Here is a 25337-nt window from a genome sequence, read left to right on the forward strand (position 1 = left end):
GCTTCTGAAGTGAAACAATGTTTTTTTGTAAGAAAAATATCCATGTTTATAACTTTATAGACTATAATCACCGATGCATGATGTAATGACGAATGCAGAAGTGCAGAGGAGAGAGCAAAACAAAACACCGGTCACAGTTTAGAAGTCTAAAATAAGAATTTTTAAAGAGAAATGTCAGAGAAGCTTGATTATAGAGATATAAACAGTTATAAACAGAGATATTTTTCTTACAAAAATGCATTACTTCGCTTCAGAAGGCCTTTATTAACCCCCTGGAGCCGTGTGGACTACTTTTATGATGGATAGATGTGCATTTTTTGGGCTTCATTCACTACCATTAAACTACCATTAAAAAGCCTGGAAGAGCCAGGATATTTTTTAATATAACTCAGATTGTGTTTGGCTGAAAGAAGAAAGTCATATACTCCTAGGATGGCTTGAGGGTGAGTAAATCATGGGATAATTTTCATTTTTGGGTGAACTATCTCTTTAACAGACATGGTTTCTATGAAATGTCATTGTATGGAAAAGAGCTGCATGAACATTCTTCAAAAAGTCTCCTTTGTAAAAATAATTTAAAAAAAAGTTATGGGTTTGGAACACCGTAGTGGTGAGCGGATTATGATAATTTCTGGGAGGAGTGTAAGAGACTAAATTGTTGAATAAAGTGACTATTTTAACGATGTCTTTACTACCTTTCTGGACCTTGAATGTGGTAATTTCATTGCTTTCTATGGGAGATTCTAAGGTCTTGCGGATTTGGAATGACATGAGAGTGAGTAATTAATGACAGAAATTTCATTTTTGGGTGAACTAACCCTTTAATATGTTAACGTCCATATTACATACATATCAGGCCGCTTCTCATTGAAGGTTTTAAAGGAGTTCCTGTACACATCATCTTGTCAGCAACTCCAGCTCTCATCTTCCTGTTAATCCTTCAGTTCTAACGAGGCTCACTTTGCCAAACATGATTGGTTTGAGGACAGTCTGCCCGGGTCTGGGACTGAACACAATGCCCCCTTTGTGGCAGGAGAGAATGGGGGTTGATGACAGGACAGGGGTCCGGCAGATTTCCATGGCGCAGGAGGAATCTCTGCAATGCGAGCGTGCACATCCTACCCTGTGGGAGTGATCGCAAAACATTCACGCAATTGCACACTGCTATTTCAAGTTCCATATAGTCTCCAAACTTGATGTCAAATATCTTTTGTTTGCTCTTTATGTTTAAACATATACAGACAACCTCCGATAAATAGGCCTACTGCAAGTAAAGACCGGACAACTTCCTGCCTTCCCATCATCACCTTGTATCAACTCCACAATCTCAAACCGTGAGTGCAAACATTGACACTGACACCTTAGCTCTCTTTATTCCTTTGACAGGAACAGGAAATATCGCTGTGACTGAGCTTACTCTCTTCTTTGTCTCTCCCCCCGCCCTTACTACGGCTATTGTTGGTGTAATAACCCTGTCATCTAACATCTGTCCCAGGGCAATGTACATCTTAAAGGTGGGGCGAATGAAACCTCACGCCTGCCACCTCCTTCCTTAGGAGTATAACTGAACCTTTGTCTTCAGCGGAAGCTACATTGTGTTTGTTCACAACGCCACTGCATATTTATCTCACAAGGGACTTTCAATTGAGTGACTGCACCAAGTGTCACTCTATACTCTAAAAAATGCTGGGTTAAAAACATCCCAAGTTGGGTTGAAAATCGACAAACCCAGCGATTGGGTAGTTTTAACCCAGTGATTGGGTAGTTTTAACCCAGCGAATGGGTTGTTTTAACCCAACAATTGGGTTGTTTTAAGCCAGTGATTGGGTTGTTTTAACACATTGAATGGGCTGCTTTAATCCAACAAATGGGTTGTTTTAACCCAGCGTTTGGGTTGTTTTAACCCAGCAAATGGGTTGTTTTAAGCCAGCGATAGCGTAGTTTTAACCCAGTGGTTGGGTTGTTTTGACCCAGCGAATGGGTTGCTTTAAGCCTGCGATTGGGTTGTTTTAACACATTGAATGGGCTGCTTTAATCCAATGAATGGCTGGTTTTAACCCAGTGATTGGGTTATTTTAACACATCGAATGGGTTGTTTTATCCCAGCGGTTGGGTTGTTTTATCCCAGCGGTTGGGTTGTTTTAACCCAGCGAATGGGTTGTTTTATCACATTGAATGGGCTGCTTTAATCCAACGATTGGGCTGTTTTAACCCAGTGATAGGTAGTTTTAACCCAGAGAATGGGTTGTTTTAACACATTGAATGGGCTGCTTTAATCCAACGAATGGGTTGTTTTAACCCAGTGATTGGGTTATTTTAACACATTGAATGGGTTGTTTTATCCCAGCGGTTGGGTTGTTTTAACCCAGCGAATAGGTTGTTTTAACACATTGAATGGGCTGCTTTAATCCAACGATGAACTGTTTTAACCCAGTGATAGGGTAGTTTTAACCCAGAGAATGGGTTGTTTTAACCCAGCGAATGGGTTGTTTTAACACAGCGAATGGGTTGTTTTAACACATTGAATGGGCTGCTTTAATCCAACGAATGGGTTGTTTTAACCCAGTGATAGGGTAGTTTTAACCCAGAGAATGGGTTGTTTTAACCCAGCGAATGGGTTGTTTTAACACATTGAATGGGCTGCTTTAATCCAACGAATGGGTTGTTTTAACCCAGTGATAGGGTAGTTTTAACCCAGAGAATGGGTTGTTTTAACCAGGCGAATGGGTTGTTTTAACCCAGCGAATGGGTTGTTTTAATACATTGAATGGGCTGCTTTAATCCAATGAATGGGTTGTTTTAACCCAGTGATTGGGTTATTTTAACACATTGAATGGGTTGTTTCATCACAGCGGTTGGGTTGTTTTAACCCAGCGAATGGGTTGTTTTAACACATTGAATGGGCTGCTTTAATCCAACGAATGAACTGTTTTAACCCAGTGATAGGGTAGTTTTAACCCAGAGAATGGGTTGTTTTAACACATTGAATGGGCTGCTTTAATCCAACGAATGGGTAGTTTTAACCCAGTGATAGGGTAGTTTTAACCCAGAGAATGGGTGGTTTTAACCCAGCGATAGGGTAGTTTTAACCCAGTGAATGGGTTGCTTTAAGCCAGCGATTGGGTTGTTTTTAACACATCGAATGGGCTGCTTTAATCCAAAGAATGGGTTGTTTTAACCCAGCGATTGGGTTATTTTAACATATCGAATGGGTTGTTTTATCCCAGCGGTTGGGTTGTTTTAACCCAGAGAATGGGTTGTTTTAACCCAGCGAATGGGTTGTTTTAACACATTGAATGGGCTGCTTTAATCCAACGAATGGGTTGTTTTAACCCAGTGATAGGTAGTTTTAACCCAGAGAATGGGTTGTTTTAACACATTGAATGGGCTGCTTTAATCCAACGAATGGGTTGTTTTAACCCAGTGATTGGGTTATTTTAACACATTGAATGGGTTGTTTTATCCCAGCGGTTGGGTTGTTTTAACCCAGCGAATAGGTTGTTTTAACACATTGAATGGGCTGCTTTAATCCAACGATGAACTGTTTTAACCCAGTGATAGGGTAGTTTTAACCCAGAGAATGGGTTGTTTTAACCCAGCGAATGGGTTGTTTTAACACAGCGAATGGGTTGTTTTAACACATTGAATGGGCTGCTTTAATCCAACGAATGGGTTGTTTTAACCCAGTGATAGGGTAGTTTTAACCCAGAGAATGGGTTGTTTTAACCCAGCGAATGGGTTGTTTTAACACATTGAATGGGCTGCTTTAATCCAACGAATGGGTTGTTTTAACCCAGTGATAGGGTAGTTTTAACCCAGAGAATGGGTTGTTTTAACCAGGCGAATGGGTTGTTTTAACCCAGCGAATGGGTTGTTTTAATACATTGAATGGGCTGCTTTAATCCAATGAATGGGTTGTTTTAACCCAGTGATTGGGTTATTTTAACACATTGAATGGGTTGTTTCATCACAGCGGTTGGGTTGTTTTAACCCAGCGAATGGGTTGTTTTAACACATTGAATGGGCTGCTTTAATCCAACGAATGAACTGTTTTAACCCAGTGATAGGGTAGTTTTAACCCAGAGAATGGGTTGTTTTAACACATTGAATGGGCTGCTTTAATCCAACGAATGGGTAGTTTTAACCCAGTGATAGGGTAGTTTTAACCCAGAGAATGGGTGGTTTTAACCCAGCGATAGGGTAGTTTTAACCCAGTGAATGGGTTGCTTTAAGCCAGCGATTGGGTTGTTTTTAACACATCGAATGGGCTGCTTTAATCCAAAGAATGGGTTGTTTTAACCCAGCGATTGGGTTATTTTAACATATCGAATGGGTTGTTTTATCCCAGCGGTTGGGTTGTTTTAACCCAGCGATTGGGTTACTTTTAACACATCGAATGGGTTGTTTTGACCCAGCGGTTGGGTTAAATGTATGCCCAACCTGCTGGGTACTTTTATTTAACAAAACTATTGTTTAAAATTACTTTATTGCTTGCTTAAAATTAACCCAAAATATCTTGGAAATTAACATTTATTAATGTTTATTGAATGATAATTAATACACATTTATTCAATCCCTTTTTAATAAATGTTCAACTTTAGATTATTATTGTTGCCTCTAGTAATTATGTGTCTGATTTTTTTTTTAAATTTCCAACCTATTTTGGGTTCATTTTAGGCCAGCAATATAGTATTTTTTAAACAATAGTTTAAAAAACATTTAACATTTAACCCAACTGCTGGGTTAAAACAACCCAACCACTGGGTTTGTCCATTTTCAACACATGTGTAAGGTAACATATAAATGTGTGTCATGGTGTAACATCTACATTAAATTGATTAGATTCTAGTCAATCAACATGGCGACACAAGAGCTGTTGCTGTATCAGTCTGGTTGGGATGCTCAAACAACTTTTTGTCAAACAACATATTAAATTGGAATGGGAGAAACTATTTTAATATCGAAGATATTACACACTTTACCTTTAAGTTAACACATCCACAATTTTCCGATTTCAGGAAAATTCATATAGCACTCAGCACAAAAATGTCCTAGAACAAAACGAGTGGCATGTCCAAAAATGAGACAACCAGGAATGTCTGTTTTATTGTCAGTATTGGCACATGGTCATTATTCTGTCCTCCATTATTAATATATATTGGTACTAAATGATTGTTTTTCCATCTGTACAACACTCCAGTTATTTGGCTATTTAATTTGACAAAAGGAATGTGGATTGTTGAACTCAATAAGAATGCAGAAGGAAGTTATTAAATTCTCCACTCCATTGTTGCTTTCAAAAACATGTTTTCCCATCCGCCTAAGAAACGTGGAAGAAGCCGCTGATGAACTGTGCAGTCACCATAATGTCCTGGGATGAGGGCCATCCACTAATCCAGAGGTTATGAACCAACACTAATGTTGTCATTCCTAATTGAGTAATGCAATTCATAGGCAGCACACAGACAGTGGCTGATTCTCTAGTGATTTTGGCGTTTGGCGAATGTTGTGCTGGGATAAATCATGCATAACGAGAAATGTGTTATGTTGAGAAGGCTTGTAGAGAGCTGCGATCAAAGACAGTTTTTCTTCTCGTAATAGTATTGCTGGGATGTTTTGGATTTGGATACACTACAGTTTTAATCGATTTTCAAATGTAATTTATTAAAGTGACGCAAAGCTGGATTTTCAGCATCACAGTCTTCAGTGTCTCCTTCAGAAATCATTCTAATATGCTGATTTGGTTTGGTATAAAACATTTCCAAATATTATCATTGTTAAACAATGGCTGCTTGTCCAGCTTAATTTATTGTGGAAAGTAATAGTGTTTTTTTTTTTTCCGCAGGACTCTTTAATAAACAGAAATTTAGAAAGAACAGCATTTATTTTAAATGTAACGTTATTAATGTCTTCACTGATCAATTTAATGCATCCTTGCTGAATAAAAATAGCAATTTCTTTAAAAAAAATAAAATAAAATCTTATAGTGATTCCAAACCCGCATGTGCTCAGCAGATACTGTAACATCTAGCGCCATCAAAGCAAGTTCTAATAGAGACTTTCTGGTCATCCGAACTCTGCAGGCTCCTCAATGTACTGGCCCTTGAGTAATTACAGGCATCTGTCTTTCACTCAGTGCTGTTCTCTAACAACATTGTCCTGGCCTGCAGCCAAACACACACTGAGCCGGCAGCAATGTGAGCAACATCAAACCGCGCCCTGTCCTCCTCAACAGACTGCCTGTCAACACATTTCCTTTGAGTCTTCAAAGAGAGAATCGGTGACTTTCTGAATGTACCTGCTTCTCACCGCACATTAGTGCACTGTGTCCACATTCAATGTTTTGAAACTACAGACTTTACACATGCACAGATATTAAAAAACAAAAACAGTGGAATAAAAATGTAATATTCTGGGTTTAATACAAACTGTTGCATACTTTGGAGTGCACCGAAAATCATTAAAACTTGTCAATATGAAAAATTCCATTTAGAGTAATGCACTTACAGTGGATTCTATAGGACGAGACATTGGGGAAAATGCTAAAATACACACTCAAAATGATTGTTACGTGTTAACATGAGACTAGTGTGTTAAACATGCTCTTACCAAAGTTACATCCAATCTTTCAACTCCTGTCATAACAATATGAAGCCACTTAAAACAATACATTTTATGCAAGATGGACGTCAATGAAATGACTGTTTTTAAATCTATTAATTTATTCAAAATCACATTAAAATGTAATTTATACATACTTGAAGGTTTTGAATACACATCTTCCTCTTCACAATCAGCATGTTTTTAATATCTTAATTAAAATTCCAGAAGCCAACTTGGAAGCAACAAAAACCCAATAGGAATTTTTCATTGGCTTTAAGATTACTGCAGAAACTAAACCCTGTGTCCAACACAAGTGTATGACATTTTGTTCATTAAGAGACTATTTACAAATGAACACAACTTTTGAAGCCTAAATACAATTGCTAGAAGTAAAAAGCTAAACATAGACTATAAACAAACTCCACCCAGGGTCACATGACTTGAACTTCACCATCATTAAGCATCTGGCAGCTCTTTCAATCTTTATTTGAAATCTACAAGTTTAAAAGTATGAGTTCAAATAGTTTGCAAGAGTGTGATTATAAACACGAGACTATGAAAGCGGACTAATGAGATGAGTTTACCTGTTCGGCATGATGACGTTTAATGTCCCACACAACCTCTGTAGTCCCACATAGGGTACGTTACACATCACGATGTACTAAAAATTGAACTTTTTTCTTTGCTTTTTTCGTGTACAGACAACAACATTGTCAAAATGATCCCTGTTCACAAGGATCTGCGAAAATGACTAAAAACGCTGTATTATTCATGCCAGGCCAGTAGATGGCGATGTCACTTTGTAAAGACACACTACGTTTTATAAACTGAACATGTAATACACATGCGCATGATGTCACTGTTTTCACAAATTCACATTTTTTGTAGTTAACATGGAGACGATAATGGTGTCTTTTAAAAAAACTTGCACTTTGAAACCCGAAAAAGCTTTTGTTTTCAGGCCCCCAAAATGCCATTGTCGTGTAAATGAGCGGTAAATGTCTTTTACAAGGCACATAAAAGCTTTAAAAAAAATCACAAGGGGGTATTACTGATGTATTTTATGTCATAGAATAAATCTTGAAAATAGCTTGAGCTTGTGTTCACTCTCTATAGAGATTAACTTGTATAGAACCCAGATGTAACGTGCAAAACAACGAACATTAGCACTGCTTTTCATAAGTGAGTGCAACTTAAGGGCAACTTAACAGTCTTTGCATCTACATGTGTCGTTTTTATCGATCATGCATTGTGGATTCTACAGCCACAAGCCAACACCCAAACCAACACCCATTCCCTCCCCGGTAAGACTGGGGGCGGGGGGCTCCAGGTCTGCGAGGAGTTTGAGAGGGAGCAGTCTGGAGCCAGCAGCCTGATGCTGGGGCTGATAGTGGGCTTGTCCCGTCGTCTGGCTTCAGCGTGGCTCCTCTCTCCTCAGCTGCCCGCCTCTGAACACAGTCCTGTTTACAGTGTGGCTTGACCTGGGTCAAGACCGATAACCATCGCTCCACTGACATAATGGGCAATCCGCATGGAAACCATTTTTGTCTTATGGAGAGGAATGCAATATGGATAAGGGTGAAGCTAAGAGGAAGAGATTAAAGTTTGGAGGAAGTCTTTGGGAGAAGTGAGACTCTTTAGAGCCAAAACACACGCGAACGTTTCCGACTTTGCCACTTGATAGGAATGTGTTCGCTATTTACCGATTTGCTAAGTTCTAAATAAGATCTATATACTTGCTGTATGTCAACAATTGTCTCAGTTTTTTATTTCTCAAAAGGAATTTTAGGAGAAACATCTGAGATGAAGCAGAAACCCAACTGAGAACCATACTAAACCATACAGCCCCTAAGCGATAAAATGTTCCTCTCCTCAAAACATGGATTCAACAAATTAAATTCTATAGAATACCACATGTCCACTGAAATCAACATATAGGGTCTCATGGGTTTGGCTTCAGTTTTTCTACAACCGCAAAGATAAGAGTGTGAGACCAAGAGAACGAAGCAGAAAGAGTGATTGAAAAGGAGACAAAGGAGAAACAAATAGATCTAAATATAGACAAAGTGAGGGACCAAAATGCGGGCGGCAGAACAGAGTCGCTCCTGCTTGTGGTCTCACCCTCTGGTTACGAGAGTCTGGGTGGTCCACACACACACACAGGCCCTCAATTTCCCTCAGCTCTTAATTCGCTTGTCGTGGTTTTCTCCACAGGCCAGACTCTGGTTAGCCATCACCACTGCAATGCGTCACATAATGACAGCAATTTGTGGTCGCAAAGGGAGAAAACGAGAAAAGAAGACAGAAAGACATGAGCATCTTACTCTTTTCATGGAAGATGGGGCCACAAATATCTGAGAGTGAAGGGATGAGTGAATCAAGTGGATGAGGAATAGAGAAAATACTGAAAAAAAAAAAAAAAAACCTGATCGGTGGCTTTGTTTTACAATACTTTTGCACATATGACGTCCAAATATATTCATGAGATTGCTTATCAGGACTGATGTGTGGATGAACAATCTGTCAAAACTCTCACAGAGAATGGTAAAACTAACTGAGATGTGGCAAATAGCCACACAGTCTGTTTGGTCTCTAGAGCAGGGCCCTTGAGGCCCACTGTCCTGCAGGGTTTAGGTCCAACCCCCATCAAACTCACCTACCTGTAATTTTCTAGCAGTCCTAAAGACCTTGATTAGCTTGTTCAGGTGTGTTTGGTTAAGGTTGAAGCTAAATTCCGCAGGACGGTGGACCTCCAATGCCGGAGTTGCTCACCCTTGCTCTAGAATGTCATTGCCACTGTCTGAGATAGAACTTCATTAACAATGATTTTTGAATGTATGTAAATGTATGTGAATATCAGATTTAAACCAAGGTTGTGTACATGAACATGTCGAAGAATGTGACTGACCTTTTTTTGGACCTTTTTCACTTACAGAGAGAGGACATGGTGGAGACAGGAGGACGGAATTGAAAGCCGAATTCAACACACATGAACACCATGACTAGATAGGTGTGAAATAGGGCACAGCTCCAACACATGCAGCATCTTTACATCCTTAAACACTTTTTTTTTTTTAATATAAAGCAATGGACTCTTTTTATGATCAATAATAACAAACTTTGCATGGGTCTCTATTCTGGGGCCGTATTCACAAAACATCTTAAGGCTAAAAGTAGCTCCTAATTTGCTGTTTTAGGAGAAACTCTGGTCCCACTTTTTGTATTATGTGGCCTTAACTACTATGTACTTACATCAAAAAATACAATGTACTTATTGGGTTCATATTGAATTGCAAAACTCTTTTGCTGCTATTGAGGTGGGATACGGGTAAGGTTAGGGAAAGCTTTGGTGGTATGGATAGGTTTAAGGGTGGGGGTTAGGTGTAATTACAGTGTAATTATAAATGAAATTACAGAAATTAATTACAGATGTAATTACATGCAGGTGTTTTTAAAATATAAGTACAATGTAAAAACATGCATGTCACAATAAGTGCATTGTATCAAATTATTAATTTAAATGTAAGTACATAGTAGTAAAGGCAGCTTAATATAAAGTGGGACTGAAACTCTTAAAAATAATCAGGGTGTCAGTCCTAAATTTAGGACTGCTACATTTATTTTAAGTGTATTTCACAAATCATTTTAGCGTTAAAACTAGCTCCTAAATCTGTGAAAAGTTAGGAGTAGTCAAGAGGACTTCTAAGTCACTAAGACGAAATCACAAACAGTCCTAAAATGGATGTTACTGGCAATCTGCCTCAGCAATGCACCCAAAGACACTGTACACCATTAGGTGATAGAGCATTGGGTGCTGAGCCTTCTCCACTTATAAATGCAATAAATATTTAAATTATAGATTTTAATCTGTGGTGACATAACATAAAGGTTATTTTATGTACAGGCAAAATGTATTGAACGATGGAGAATAAAACATTGTGGTTACGTTGAAAATAATGCATTATTGTTGGCGCCAATACGCTTGTGGGAAGCTTGGGTGATCCAAGTTCGAATTCCATATCGTGGACATTTCCTGATCCCATCTCCCCGTTTCTCTCCCACTTCGCTTCCTGTCTACTCACAGTCTTATCATAATAAAAAGGCAAAAACGGCAAAAATAAACCTTTGAAAATAAATAAATAAGAAAATAATTTCCGATTACCCGTGGCAGTCATTTCACGAGTTCACACTTACAAATAATCGAATAGAGTAAAACAGTAAAATAAGAGTATTTGCCATGCAGTCCAAGGGGATCGAGGGCTCCAAGCTCAGAATTTAGCCCAAACCCAGAGTTCTCCTCCATATCCTGGGAATAGGATCTAGCTGAGAGGGATGCAGAAAACTATCAAGGTAACTAGGTCAGTTGACTGTGTATAAATACTCTATATGCCTCCTCTCAAGCTGATTAGATAAACCATTTGAACATGCTCCTCCTGAGCTTTGTTTATAAAACATCGTTTGTTGCTTGAATTCTGTAATCTCTCGAGATGCAAACATGTAAGAGGCTGACAATTAGCTGAACATATACTTGTTTAATTAGTGACACTTAGCCTACATTTTAAAATCTTTGTTTGAATATGTCAACATTTTTATTTTAAAACCTTTATTTGAATATGGCAACATAATACCTCATTTTACAATATTACTATGAATAAATCATTGACGGAGACCCCTCCCCTGTCAGCCTATTCACTCTGGGCATAGTTAGTAAGCATGTTGACATCATCCACATCAACTCCGCCCTTTTTCATAGAAGATTTAAGATTTCCCTCTATTCCTTAGTAAAAGTTTGTCTCAGCAGCTTTGTGAATAGGTTTTAAGAGAAAACTCTTAGCTAAGAACTTTTACTGCGATTTAGGAGAACTTTTAGTGGTAAGATAAAATGTTGTGTGAATACAGCCCCTGGACTTTAGAATATTTGAAGCCTAGTTCTCCAAATGTATGTTCATAAATTTTAGTCACGTTTCAGATAGAGTCCAGAACTCATTTCAGTCTACAAGTGACTTTTGTGCTGCAAAGAGAGTTAAGTAAATCACACATGTTTTCATTTTTATGATGCATTCAACATGTTCCACTAGCCATTCATCTGGAACGCCCAATAAATCATTACAAGGCCGAATCTGTAGTCTTTTACAAACAAAAATTCTTTTTTGACATATACAAGTTTAGACTAAACCACTCTGACCAGCTTCTGAGAGAGATGCAAAGAGGTGGAGGTCGAATGTATGCATGGTGCCTACACAAAAACAGTCTTGGGTACCTTCAACATTACTGCTAGTAAAAAAAAAATAAAAAAAAAACATTATAATATAAAATATATATATATATATATATATATATATATATATATATATATATATATATATATATATATATATATATATATATATATATATATATATATATAATATAAATACTACTACTACTAAAAAATATATATATATATATTTTATCTCATTTAAAATGCAATACACAGTTACACTCTTCATATATAGTAAAATATTCAATCAACTGTATTAACACCAAAGGAGGCAAAACATTTCTCTACATGTTAAGACCGTTTGCCACTTCACTCTCTAATCAAGTATCAAAGAGAAAGTCTTTCAAAGCCTTTTCAAAGCAGGAGTGCGCTATTTAATGTGCTGCCTAGAGAGATGATTATTGCAATAAATTTCCTGGTGTCCCCAGTGGCGAGCAGCTGAGGCAGCTGCAGGTCGGGCGGAGGAAACACCCTCTCTGTCTATCCTCTCACTGGCTTGAGTTCACCTTGTCCCTGGAGCTCCCGGTCCAGACTGCAGCCTCCAAAGAAGATGCACAGGATGGTTTGCTGGACTTTGCAATACATCGGCAGGGCAAGTGCAGGTTACAGATAAATTTTGTTCAATAGGCAAATTACAAGTTTTTTCCATTGACATTTGCTTTTGCTTCCCTGCTGTGCATGAGTTGGGAAACCTAATCTGCATGTCAAAGCCACTGGACCACACTGAAACATGAATTTCAGATGGTGACCTCAACATCAGGCTTATTCTTTTCATTTATTTTCATCAGATATGTTGGGAATTTTTCTTTTTCTCATGTCTCAAAGCGGAACAACTGTCCACATTCAAAGTGGCAAATCATCTGTAATGCCTTTTCGCCTATACCTTTGATGTTCGCCAGCAGTTTGGCAAGTAAGAACATGCAGTGGTTTTAGTCATAAAGGATTGTACCTGCACAGTCCACAAGGTTCTTGTCTGCAACAGAGTTTCTTAATGGCATTATTGGAAAATCACATTCATTTATAAACTTTACCGGTTACACTACCAATGAATCTTGTTTAACTTTTCGGCACACGTCCAAGCAGGCCTCTTCTATCCATCTGGGTAAGAATTCTGAGCTGTAATTTTCGGTTCAATACAAAGAAAATGGCTTTGATTTCAATTATTTTTTTTCCATTTACTCTTGAAATGCAAGCTATGTTTTCTTGGCACAACCCTACGTAGCATCAAACAAAGCTGTGATGTTCAAAGATCTTATTTACAAGGTTTCTGATGTGTAGATTTCTCATAGTTTAAGTACGCCACCTGCATTTCAACACGTGCATGTGAGGTATGAGCATAGTTGGCAGGTTTATGACGCAGTGGGCACCAGTGCTTGACGTTAACTTTTTTGCTCACCAGCCACTGTAGCTAGTGGTTTTCACCAGCCACAAGTTTTATCTATATGACAGTTTTTGGTATCATCTCATAATTTGTCAGCCGGTATATCAGGTTGCTGTCACTTTAAGACCTGACACACGGATCCATTATACTGTTACACACGTGTTTTCTTTCTCAACTGTTTACGTTTACGTAAAAAATATCTGACTGTGTTTACGTGAATACTCACCAGGACTGGGATTTTGACTTTATTTTGTGTGCATTTGACTGTTTAAGTGCAATAAGCAGCAAAAAATAACTCAGTTTAGTACTGAGAAGTGGCTTTATGTGAGCGCACTTTGGGTGTGAGCACAAAATCTGCGGGAATGAGTAAAATTATAGGTAATATGCACAATCCCAAGGCAAAATTCAAGCCCTGTAACACCAACAATATTCATCCGGAGCAAATGAAATGAGTGAGGAGGCAGGTTTGTGTGTCAACTTGCTGTCAGACAGATGAGAAAATGAGAAAGCACAGCAGAAAATGAGGACTGGAAGCATTTCAGATATTTCAGTGTTGATATGTATCGAAAAAAATAAATAAATTGGAAACACTATATTGCAATTAGGTTATTATTTCAGATGGCTCTTTAAAAGACTACAATTGAAAAATGTATATATTAATTATATATATATATATATATATATATATATATATATATATATATATATATATATATATATATATAGATATATATATATATATATATATATATATATATATATATAATATTATATATTATATTTTTTATATAATAAAATTCAACCCACCAAAAAGGCTAGTAGGAGTGACTGTGTTACATGCTGCTGCTGAAATCCACCCGCATTTGGTGAGTTGGCAGGTGTAAATGTCAATCCCTGGTGGGCACTAATGGATTTGTTTGGACTGTAGCTGTGCTTCTTTCATGGATGTGCAGTTGTGAGTGATGCGACTCCGGCACATCATGCACACCCCATGGCTCCCTTCTTAAACAAGCATTCTGTCATCTTCTACTGCCCGACATAATGCCCTGAATTAACTAGATACGTCCTAATGTCCTAACTAACAACGATATTGAGAGGGAAGCAGGTTTTGTGATTCCCCTTTCCTAGTTAAGCAAGGAAACCTTCTCATATAAGCTTGATACATAGATAGTAACCAGAATTCAGCCAGTAATCTTTCCAAAGGCAAGGCACAGCCCTAAATAGTTCAGATAAGGAAAAATCTCAGTTTAAAAATCCTGCTTTGAGCCTGCCTCTGTCTGGCTAGTGATCCTTCCTGGTCCACATATTGCAGTCTGGGATGAGTTGTATATTCTCAATGCAGCAAATGTAAGCAAACTCATTAAAAAAGCATTAGGGGGGACTGTGTAAACTGTAATCTGTATGCATGTAAAGTAATCTGTTTGGAAACTTTGAAGGTTTAATTTGTGCCTTCATTTGAGGCTTCTCACATATGTGAATCCCAAGCATCTCTGAATGAGAAGTGACTGGTGTCGCTCCCTTATGGTTAGGATCATGATTCTGAAATCTGAGCTTCTGTATAAACCATTTCCACTTAACGATCAGTATTCTGGGTATCTTCTTTCCCAGCCTTTGTCCTCCCTTAAGGTTTCCAGTGGTGTTTGAGGGGGTGAGAACATGTCACCTCAAAAGCACAGTTTATAGCTTCTGTCAGATCCAAAGAGCTGATGGTGAAATGTGGCTAAGGCTTTAACCACAGGTTAAGAGACCCCCACATGGACCCCTACAGAGGTCTGCGATGGATTGTCAAGTTTGCCCAGGGGCTGATTTATGAACCTCTGCCACTGAAAAGGACAGAATCCACACTTAACCACTCATTCAACCATTATTCCCTCACCAGAACCCACAGGGAAATTTTATTTCTTAGAGGCTGTTCTTTCATAGATCAGGAGAATTGTCACTTAGGTTCATTTAAGAATCAACTTTCAACCAACAGATGTTTTTCCTAAAGTTCTACTGGAGCCAAATGAGACCATTTTTACTATCACGTGAAACCGTAAAATGAGAAATGTTTGAGTACATTGAAATGTCATACTTATGGCAAAATACCAAAATCTGTCATCATATCTGTGCAGAGTTTGAGTCTCTTCTGAAACTTTGTGTTTGCATACATAGCAAAAATACAAAGCAATTCTCCTTCTTTCATACAGGAAATAAAAAAAGAGTAGGAGAAATGCCACATGGCTCAAGTACTCCACTGAATGGTCCAGACGGGAAGTTAGCCAAAATTAGCTATGTTTCCATCCAAAGTTGCGAATTCAACTTATGCGCAAAATTGGAATTTCGCATGAAACATTTGTGAATAAAGCAGCATTTCCATCCAGAGAGTCGAAGAGAACAAAATCGTGACTTCTTGATAAACTGCCTTTAAATATCACTAAGAAACGCAATAAACGCTTTCATGTTATCTTGCATTCAGAGGCGAATGCCTGCTGTTTGGGGACGCAGTCGTGTAAGACAGTTGTAAGAGGGAATTATACCGAACCACTTTGACAACAAACTTTGCTCGGGCATTTCAGAACAACCAAAACAGAATTTCAGATTCTGTGCAACTGGTTCATCCAGTTATGCCTTCCCTTTGCGCAAAGTCAAATGAGTTTTTTTGATGCGCATTGAGGAATTTATTCTGTAAATGTGTTTCCATCATAGTTTATGGTCATGTTTTTTTGTCGGATAAAAATTTTATCCAACTCAATTGAGCACACAAGTTTTTTATGCACATTTTTTAGAATTTAAGCGCATCTTGCTGTTTCCATCCAGTGTTTTTTTTTTTAAGCGATATCCTAAAATGCGCATAAAAATAGGTGGATGGAAACATAGCTATTGTTGATCATGCAAATGATGATATATAAGTTTACATCTCTGCAATCCTACACAATATTTTTGGGGGTCCCACAAGGAGTTTGTTCTTCAGGGTTAGTTATTCTACAGTGCACTGAGTAGAAGCATTTGGGTCTTCTCCTCCAGCTCTGGATCTATTTAAAGATGTTCTGGAGATGAGGCAGTCTGCGGTAGGTCCACTGGTTTATTTATCCTGCATGGGCTCTGACTATTTTCGGGCTGACTTCACAGGGCACTAATTGCTCTCGTTTCACTGTTAGGTAACGGGAAGAGAAGGAAATGAACAATCACTCCCATGTTTGTTTGAGGGTGAGGTTGAGTCTGCGACTCTGTATGTGTACTAGCTTGTACACAAATGGAGTTGTGTGTTAATGACAAGACATTCAACATGGGAAAAAAAAAAAATGCAGCGGCCTGTTTTTTGTTTATTTGTTTTTCTTTCCATTCAGCCTTTTTTTCCGGAATTCGAATTGAGGAACTGAGGAATTTATGAAAGAATGTGTTGTTGTTTTTTCCTCCACGAATTGCGTAAATGTACTTTTGACCATTATATAATGAAGTTCAAAAAGTATAAAATGGGGAATTGAGAAAAAAAAAAAAACAACTTGTTGTCATGTATAATGAATGTGATTCGGTTCTGCAAGTAGGGTCATAACACTCTCAGGTGTAAACATACCTCTGTCTGTCTTACAGCCTGGAGGGTATGTTGTACATCCTGACCCCTCTCACTCACTCACTACATTGCACATCGGTGTGGCAGATTCCTATGTCTGTTTGAATTGTCCAATGCTCTGAAAAGATCAAACTCCCTCCCTGTTGCCTTGTCCATGACCTGTCCTGACACACAAAGCAGGTAAACAGGCCACTGGGGAACCGTGAGTTGAGATCTACGGTCAGAGTCTAAGTCGTCTTCCCGCTTCTACCAGACATAATACATTACTTTCACCTGCTTCGTGCTTCGGTCATGAACCCATGCCGAAATTTCACCCCAGCATGTACGTCTCCGTAAACTGTGGACTTCGTCAGCTGGAGGTTTATTAAATTCACCATTCCAGATACCCCGTTGACATTTGGAGCCTTATTTGAAGAAAGTTTTTATTCTCTTTCTCTGAGGAACAGTCTGCGAGAGCGCCAAATTTGTCCATGTGTTTCATATATTTGTTAACTTTCGAGTATTACTTGGTAGAGACTCTGGTTTTTGGTAATGGACTGTTGATGGGGGTACACATACAGCAATATAAATCCACCGGAGCACCTCAACTGTGATGTTATTCCTCAGCTCTTTGCATTACGTGAGTCCCGCTGCGTTGCTTTGCAGTGGTATCGTAAGCATCAAAGCTGTGAGCGATTGTCCGTGCAGTTTGTCTGCTAGCACCCCCTGAGGGATCAGCCTGCAAACTTACCACATTATAAAGCTCAACGTGTTCGCCACTGCCAGGATGAAAAGACCATTATCACCCTGTTTCATTGAAGAGCTTAGGTGGTTAAACTGAGAGAACATTAGAGCCCTTGGAGCCGTTTAATGATACAAGCTGCCAGAGTTGAATTCACTCGGATTCAAAAGTGCGTAAACAACCCTGAAGATCTGAGGCCCGATTTTGAAAAGGCCTTCTTCTAAACTCTGTGCTCACTTTTCACTAATGTTTTTACCATTTTTATTGAAAGCACAAAGAAGGGACAGGGAATGATGCAACAAAGTGGCGGGAAAGAGATCGGGAAGTAACCGTAGGGTATATGAGCCCTATTCTAACTTCTCAGTATGAGCACCATGTAGCAACTTGTGTGCACTAACTACTAGGTCACGGCTCTAAAAGGGAAAGTTTTGTCAACATGCACTGTCATTATGAAATCAAAACTGAAAAATTACCATTTTATAGTGGACAGCACTTTTTAGTGACCCAAGTTGGAGTCACGACTGGTGATCCTTTCTCGATACTGCCTTCCTTCTGTCTTCCACTTTGCTTCTTGTAAATTCTCTACTGCCCTGTCCCAATAAAGGCTAATATATTAATAAATGTGTGTACGCATTTTGGATAAAGTCCTGACTAAAAATATTCCTTAATGAATATTCGTATTTATTCATAAATAAATCAGATTATGGAAGTAAAATGGTTTCCGAACAGCATTTCATTTTGAACGAACTAAATTCAAATGTGTTTCACAGTTATTTGACATAATTGATAAGTGTATATAAAATTTGTTCCAGCTGTATGTAATATTTGTTGCATCATGATTCAGGTGTTAACTCTTCCTGTTTGACCCTTAAAAAATAAATCACTGGTCAAAAGGGCTGCAAATAGATTTACGGCCCTAAAATCAGATAACACAACACACTTCAGAACCTGAAGGCATCTTTCACACACTCGCTCTGTTCTTGTTTCTGACTCTAAAAGGTTTCAAGGCCAAAGCACTGGAAGTTGAGGCGGGCCAGTAAGCGAAAACATGTGTCTGCAGCCCTCAGCCCGAGCTCAACATTAATTTGTGTTTGTGTAGAAAATTGCCCTGAGAGAGATGAAAATATATGGCCCTTGGCTTCAGGGAATGGGCTGACAGCTTTGAGGTTTGAGCTGGTTGTGTGATGATGTTCTAGCTGGTTGATGCTTGTACTCATCTTCAGTTGAGCTAACCTGGTTTCAGTAGAGCTGACATTTTCAGCGTTTTCTTTGAATGGAAAGTGTTTTATCTTTATTGTAGTTACTTAAACATTGGGTTTGCCAAATAATGGACAGTTGAAGTACAGTTTAAACTAAATATCGTAAATAATGTGATTTATATATTGTTATTTTTACCACAACTAAATCTTTTAAACCGAGTATACTAAATATTGTTATATTATGGGGCTGTTGAATGCTTGAATCTGATTGGTTGAGGAACATTCTAAGGTGTGCAGTTGTTTTCAGGGAAACGCACGGCTAAAGTAGTTCCAGGCAGGTCTTGACCACATTGCAGTTTCATATCACTTTGCCAAATGATTTCAGTTATTTCAAAGCTCCTTACAGCCTACAACAGCAAAAGAAACAAAACCCACAATGACACTGACCAAGCAAATAAATATAGTAATCAATAGGATAAAAATGACAAAGTATTTCCATCCTTTTTTCTTTTTTTTTTGCACAAAATCACGTTTCATTAAGTACGGAAAGCACATATTCTCTTCCCCAGCTCTCTCTCACACACATACAGTACGGACACACACTTGCACAGAAACGTGTTGTCAGTGCTGCTCTGATGATTTTATCAGTAAAATAGTTTAACAACTTAAGCTATGTGACATTTCTCGAGGTAATAACGGTGCTGTTCTTGAAGCAGATAAACGTACGGTTCCGCTATAAGTAGAGACGCTGGTGCCGAACACGGTTGAGAGATGCACAGACTCATGTAATTCACACACGCTTAGGCCGTGTGTCCACCTAAGCGTTTTTTCCAGTTGCTAGTGTATTTTTTCAATTGTTTTCAATGGGAACGCCACGTTTTTTAAACGCCAGGAGCGTAACGAGGCGCTGAGCATCTTTTTCACGCTCAAGCGCTGAGAGCTCGGCGTTTTTACCTGTCGCCTCGAGTTTAAGAATGTTCAACTTTGAGTAAACTTTCACTGTCACTTTTTAGCCAGCCGTCCAATCAGAGTGGAGGAGGGACGGGACAAATACAACACCGACCAACTGTCACATTCTTGCTGTACAGCGACATCAACAAACAGAAACAAAATGGATGAGAAATTAATATTGTTGGTCTCCGAACATACATAGCAAATAATTCCACATTGTGCGAACATTTTTAGTCTGAAACAAATTACCTGCAAAATCAGTTATAACAGTGACGTGGATATTCCGTATCATAGCAACAAAGCGTCTCAAAAAACGCTGCGCTGCAGAAGCGCTCTCAAGCGCTCACAGACGGGCATTTTAAGCAGAGCGCCTAGCGTTTTCAGCTGGCTAAAAACGCTCTGGTGGACACACGGCCTTAATCTCTCTCTCTCTCTCTCTCTAATAACTGCATCAATAACTGCATTAGTCAGCTAAAAATGGCTCAAGCCTCCATTACTAGCTCTAAAATGATGTTTTGGAATTATCAACGAGGCGTGGGACGTAAGAAATTAGTCCTAAACACAAAAGCATTTTAAGGACAAAAACCTGGCCAATGTCTTGAAATAAAACATCTGAACATTGTCTTGAGGTGTGGAAACCATTTTATAAGTGGAATAATTGACGCTGGTCCATTAAATTATTAGAAAATAATGCACACTCCGGGTCTCAATTATTCCTTACCCAACTATGTCACATGTAGTATAGTGCTAGTATGCCTTTTAACATCTTGAAAGACTAAAAACAACTTCTTTCAGCAACTGTATTGAAAGAGGCTAAATGATGATTCTTAAAGGGATAGTTAACTGAAAAATGAAATCAAAATGGTTTGATAAAGGCATGAGGGTGAGGGTTTTTTTTTTTTTTTTTTTTTTGGTGAACAGATTCAAAACAGCATCAGCCTTGTCAAAATGTATGATATTCACCAATTTTCGGCTATGACTGATCAGAGCATAGATGTACTGTGACCATATGGAATCAAAATATGATGTGCTGCATCTTAATGCATCAACACAGTAGGCTTTTTAGATCTTGTACATAAAAAATAAAAATAAAAAAAAAGACTCGATCAACACTTAGTGTGTGTTTAGGAATGTGAATTCAAGTGTTATTCATGTTAGTGTACAGAACAGCACTTTCTAAAGTTTCCTTGTCTGATGTACCTCAACATCCACTCCTTTTGAAACCAACAGAAATAAACAAAAACCAGTGCAAAAACAGTCTCTCTTGGTGACAGACTTTTTCCGCGCCCCAGGGCACCTGTTGTCCCATATGGGCGATCGCTGCAGAGCGAGACAGGACAGGCATTTAATACTGGCAAAATGTCCAGCGCTGCTGCCTGCTTTCTCTGTAGCGTGTTCACACAGCTCCCACTTGTGCTTTGCTTTTAGCTCTATGAACAGTTTTATCTCAATTTAATGTTAAGCAAGACCGACCATGCATAAAATGTATTTGCTTGTTATGTGCAAAGAAAAGTAAGCAGTAATAGAAGCATATAGGAATATTAAATGAATCTATCGAGTATAAAAATCTACCATAAAAGAAGCAAATGAACATTGGGCAATGCATCCATTGCTCATTGCGAGTCGTTTTCTTAAGAGTTTATTGAGGTTTGATTGTCTAGTCTAATGTCAAATATTTCAGAACCACTGGACAAGCAGTTTAAATTAAAAAAAAATAATAATAATAATTAAATACCAAAAGAATTTCTTGACAGAACTTAAGGATGTTTAAGGGAAACTGTTTCCCAATTAAAAATCAAATCAAATGTGAAATTGGAAGTCTTAAGCTCAAATTGGGCAGCTGGACTGTCATATTGCAGATTTAAGCACTGGTTGCTAGGCAACTATTCATCCCAAAATTAAAAAATAATAATAATGCAACAATTGGCAACAGACACTTCATGCATTTAAAGTTTGGTGAGTTTTCAGTAAAGGGATTAAAAGTTATAGCTGTTTAAAGTGAAATAAGAATGACAGGCCAGTGCAAAAGCAACAGAAATCAGGCCGGAAAGCAGTTGCATGTTCTAACGCAAACACTTTTTCTTGGTTTGTCTAAAAGTTTGACATGAAAAAAGGCGACCGATGAATGAGCACTTTCAGTAAACGGCGTCAGAAGAACAGAGCTTTCTTGCAGAATGGTCCCCGTCGTACTTAAACACACACTTTGACATCTCAACAATGACACGCACATCAAAGCTCAGTCAATATTTACATCAATCTGCTCTCCTCCGGTGAAGAAAGAAAGAAGTGCATTTGAAAGACTTCTGCTGGTCTGATCTACACAGACTCGTAATGAAACTTTGAGGAAAAAAGAATCAAAGACTTGAAGGAATACCTGAAGGAATCAATTTACTGGATATTCAGTGAACACAAAGATTCTCTAGCGAGACTGTGTTAAAATTTTGCATTAAATCTTCGTTATATTATTACAATCAGCAGAAAATTATCTCCAGTGTTTAGTACAAGTAGGAAATGGACATGTATTTCAAATATGAAACTGAAGTCATGCGATATATTGCACAATGCGATAAAATTGGCAGTATAAAAAGAGATCCAATCCCTTGCACTTGCGAATGTCTAGAGACACCGCTCAAGACGTTTCAATATGTTTGAAAGGTTGCGGTACATGTGTTTGCAATCCAATTCCCAACCATAAGCTACGCTTCCTCCAAAGCCTGAAACACAACTCTCTCCAGTTATTGATTCACGTGAGCAGCACAACGTTTTATGAGTGAACATTTGAGTCCTTCTTTGCGTCATCATTGACAATCAGGGGACATATGGCATGCCTTAGCGATTAGCATGGACTTAAACCCAACAGGCTTCCAGCTGACATGGAGAAACCCAATACTGTACGGAGCGCCCCACTGCATCACTCTACACACACGTTCCCATCAGATACCGCTGCACTGAGAACTGTCACAGGACACATGGGAAACAAGCATTGCTTTTCACGTTTGGTAACGAACTGCACGCTCTGTCTGTGCGGTTCGCTCGCACCAAAAGTGTCCCTTTTGGGTCAAAATAGTTTTGCTAATGTGAGCAGAGTTTGTATTACAGCTCTGATTGAAGGTGCACGTCAGCACCAATCACTCGAGACAGATCACATGTGTGCCATACATCCTAAATTGGTAGGTCGCGATCCAGAAATGGGGTGCAGGTCTGTTCTGATAAGGTCACGGGGAAAAAACAGTGCGAAATTTTAACACATCTAATCACATAATAATAGTTGATAGCATAAATAAATAATGTTCTTGTTCATATTTTGGTATTTTAGTGCACTGTTAAGAAGCATCCTAATCACACAGATGTCAGGTAGCGGTTGTGTACTCATCCTCATAAACCTACTCAAGATAAAAGAAAACATGCCACGGACTACATTAAATACAGATGCACCAAAATGCGTTTTTGTCCACTGATTCTCCATCTCTTGTTAATATGTTAACATGGTACTATCGTCAAATTTTAATATTCGGCTTCTGTCTTCTGAATTGTCAAAAATATTGGTACTATGTTGGATTTCCCACTTGTTGTCCTGACGCAAAACCAGTTGTCAGAGTCTGTTATTAACCTTAAGCCTTTCATATCTCCTAAACCCCTCATTCAGACATCAAACAATAATCTTACAGCGTCCTTTTGAAGATATTTCATGTTATCAAACTAAACAGCCTTCAAGAACTATCCGCAACCCCTCACTGTCTCAGCAAAGCAGGTGATTGAAGAGGGAGGGCGTACTCACAGGTAAGAAGTCAAAGGACTTAGGTCAGTTGGCACACTGGATAGTCCCTGTTCGGAGCAGTCCACGAGCAGCAGTATGCCATCCTCCTCACACTGGCATGCAGACGGGCACTGCTTAACAGGCACGGCGGCACCCGGCGGCCCGTGAGAATGGGCACACGAGATGGCATGCAGGATCAGTAACACCACCAACATGACAATGACTCCAACTCTTGTCTTTCTGTGGATGAGCTGTAAATCTGTCTGTCTCTCTGCAGTCTCACTCAGCTGTAGCTCTATTTGTCTGTGTGTATGTGTCTGTCTGCTCTCAGCTCTCTGAAATGTTATCCTAAGCCTCGTCTCTGTAGATTTATTCTGTCACTTCAAACTCCCATGGGTGAATGAGTCAGTCAGGGGCTTACGCAGGTCTTCTCTCTCTCTCTCGTCTCATCTCACTTAGGAGACATTCACCTATTGTAGTGGAAGCTTGCAGCGCTCCTCTGATTGGCTGGAGCTTTTGGGGGGTGGAGCTGCCCGGCACAGCACTCCTCCTACTCTCTCTCGCGCGCTCTTTCTGCCTCAGGCAGCTGGAGTGGATGGTTGGAAGAAAGCAGGGGAGACGATCTCTGAGAGGGGGGACAGTAAAGACGGACAGAACGGAGATCTATGCCTTCACATCATATCTTTAGATGTAGCACAATCCTTCCCTCATAATTACTTTTCTACAGTTGCTGAAATGCAGTTTCATGGAAAGTCCTGCAACATAAATGTAGCCACTTCTCCTGCTCTTGCTGTTGTTATAAATCATATGGAAATATATTTTCGCTCCATTTCTCTTGGAGCAACGCTTACATGGTGTTTTATAACCCGAACACAAATAATTGAGTTAAGCTGCGGGCTCCCCTCAGCCAAACACACTACAGATTTACTACTTCACTGTCCCAGCTTGTACAGCGGGGTGTCTCTTTACCACAAGCGGCATGAATATCCTATACAGAGCGAGAGACATTTGCATGGCTTGTTCGGTGGGTCTCACTTTAGCTAGCGGTAGGAACGATGATGAATAGGGCTGTTTATTCAGTTGGAAAAGTGGACAATGGAATTTTCCAGATCGCTAGGTGATAAATACTATCTGTTTATATCTCAAAGGATCATGGGAACTTCTGATCGATTGCTGTCAAGGGTCCTAGGAGTGGCAACAGCTAAATTTTACCTAAACATCTCAGAAAAAACACAACAGAGATGTACCACAACGTACATTTCCAGGAAATGTCCAGGATATTTCCAAAAGCTGTGTAAGTTTTCCTTCAAGATGTGACTCCAAACATCTGTAAAACTCCTTAAGTACTGTCACTGTGGCGGTATTATCACGCACATAATGTTTTATGTTGTGAATTGTTTGTAAAGAATGCAATATTTGTGTAAATGTGAACATTTTCTACAGCACTATGTTGGGATTGGTTTCTGGAAAAGTTCTCATAAGAAATCTTGCATAGTAGTGCCCAAAGCACTGTCCTCTCTTGTTCTGCTTCATTCTATTTTTTTTTTTTTTATCTTGTTTTTGTTATGTTCATGGGGGGTCTTGATTGTTAGCGTGACACATTTCCTTTTTTGTGAAACTGTGGCCAGTTTCAGAGAATCAAATAACATTAGTGTGAGTGCTTCAGTTGTTTTGCATTAATCTTAGTCATAACATCTGTTTCAAAATCCTTCTTTTCAGGAGTTGATGCTTTTTATGCTTTCAGCATTACAGTCCAGCTTGAGGATGTCCAGTGCTGCTCATTCATCTGATCTGGAGTCATTCACAATGGGCTCAAATGAATTCCACTAATTCATTAAAATTCCTCAGCTGAGCCCATTTTCTGTGGAGCCTTTGTTACATTCCCACAAAAAAAAAAAAAAAAAAAAAAAAA

At 38.9% G+C, this 25337-nt stretch overlaps 1 protein-coding gene across 1 annotated transcript in view; it reads right to left on the reverse strand.

The window, feature by feature from the left end:
- LOC137009175 (leucine-rich repeat-containing G-protein coupled receptor 6) overlaps nt 1-23640 on the reverse strand; it is a 109371-nt gene extending 85731 nt beyond the window's left edge. Inside the window, exon 1 of the mRNA XM_067371152.1 lies at nt 23447-23640. Coding sequence (XP_067227253.1) covers nt 23447-23640 — 194 coding nt within the window. The remainder of the gene's footprint in view (nt 1-23446) is intronic.
- Nucleotides 23641-25337: the final 1697 nt, after the last annotated feature.

This window comes from Chanodichthys erythropterus, chromosome 20 (assembly GCF_024489055.1).
Source record: "Chanodichthys erythropterus isolate Z2021 chromosome 20, ASM2448905v1, whole genome shotgun sequence".
Lineage (NCBI taxonomy): Eukaryota > Metazoa > Chordata > Actinopteri > Cypriniformes > Xenocyprididae > Chanodichthys > Chanodichthys erythropterus.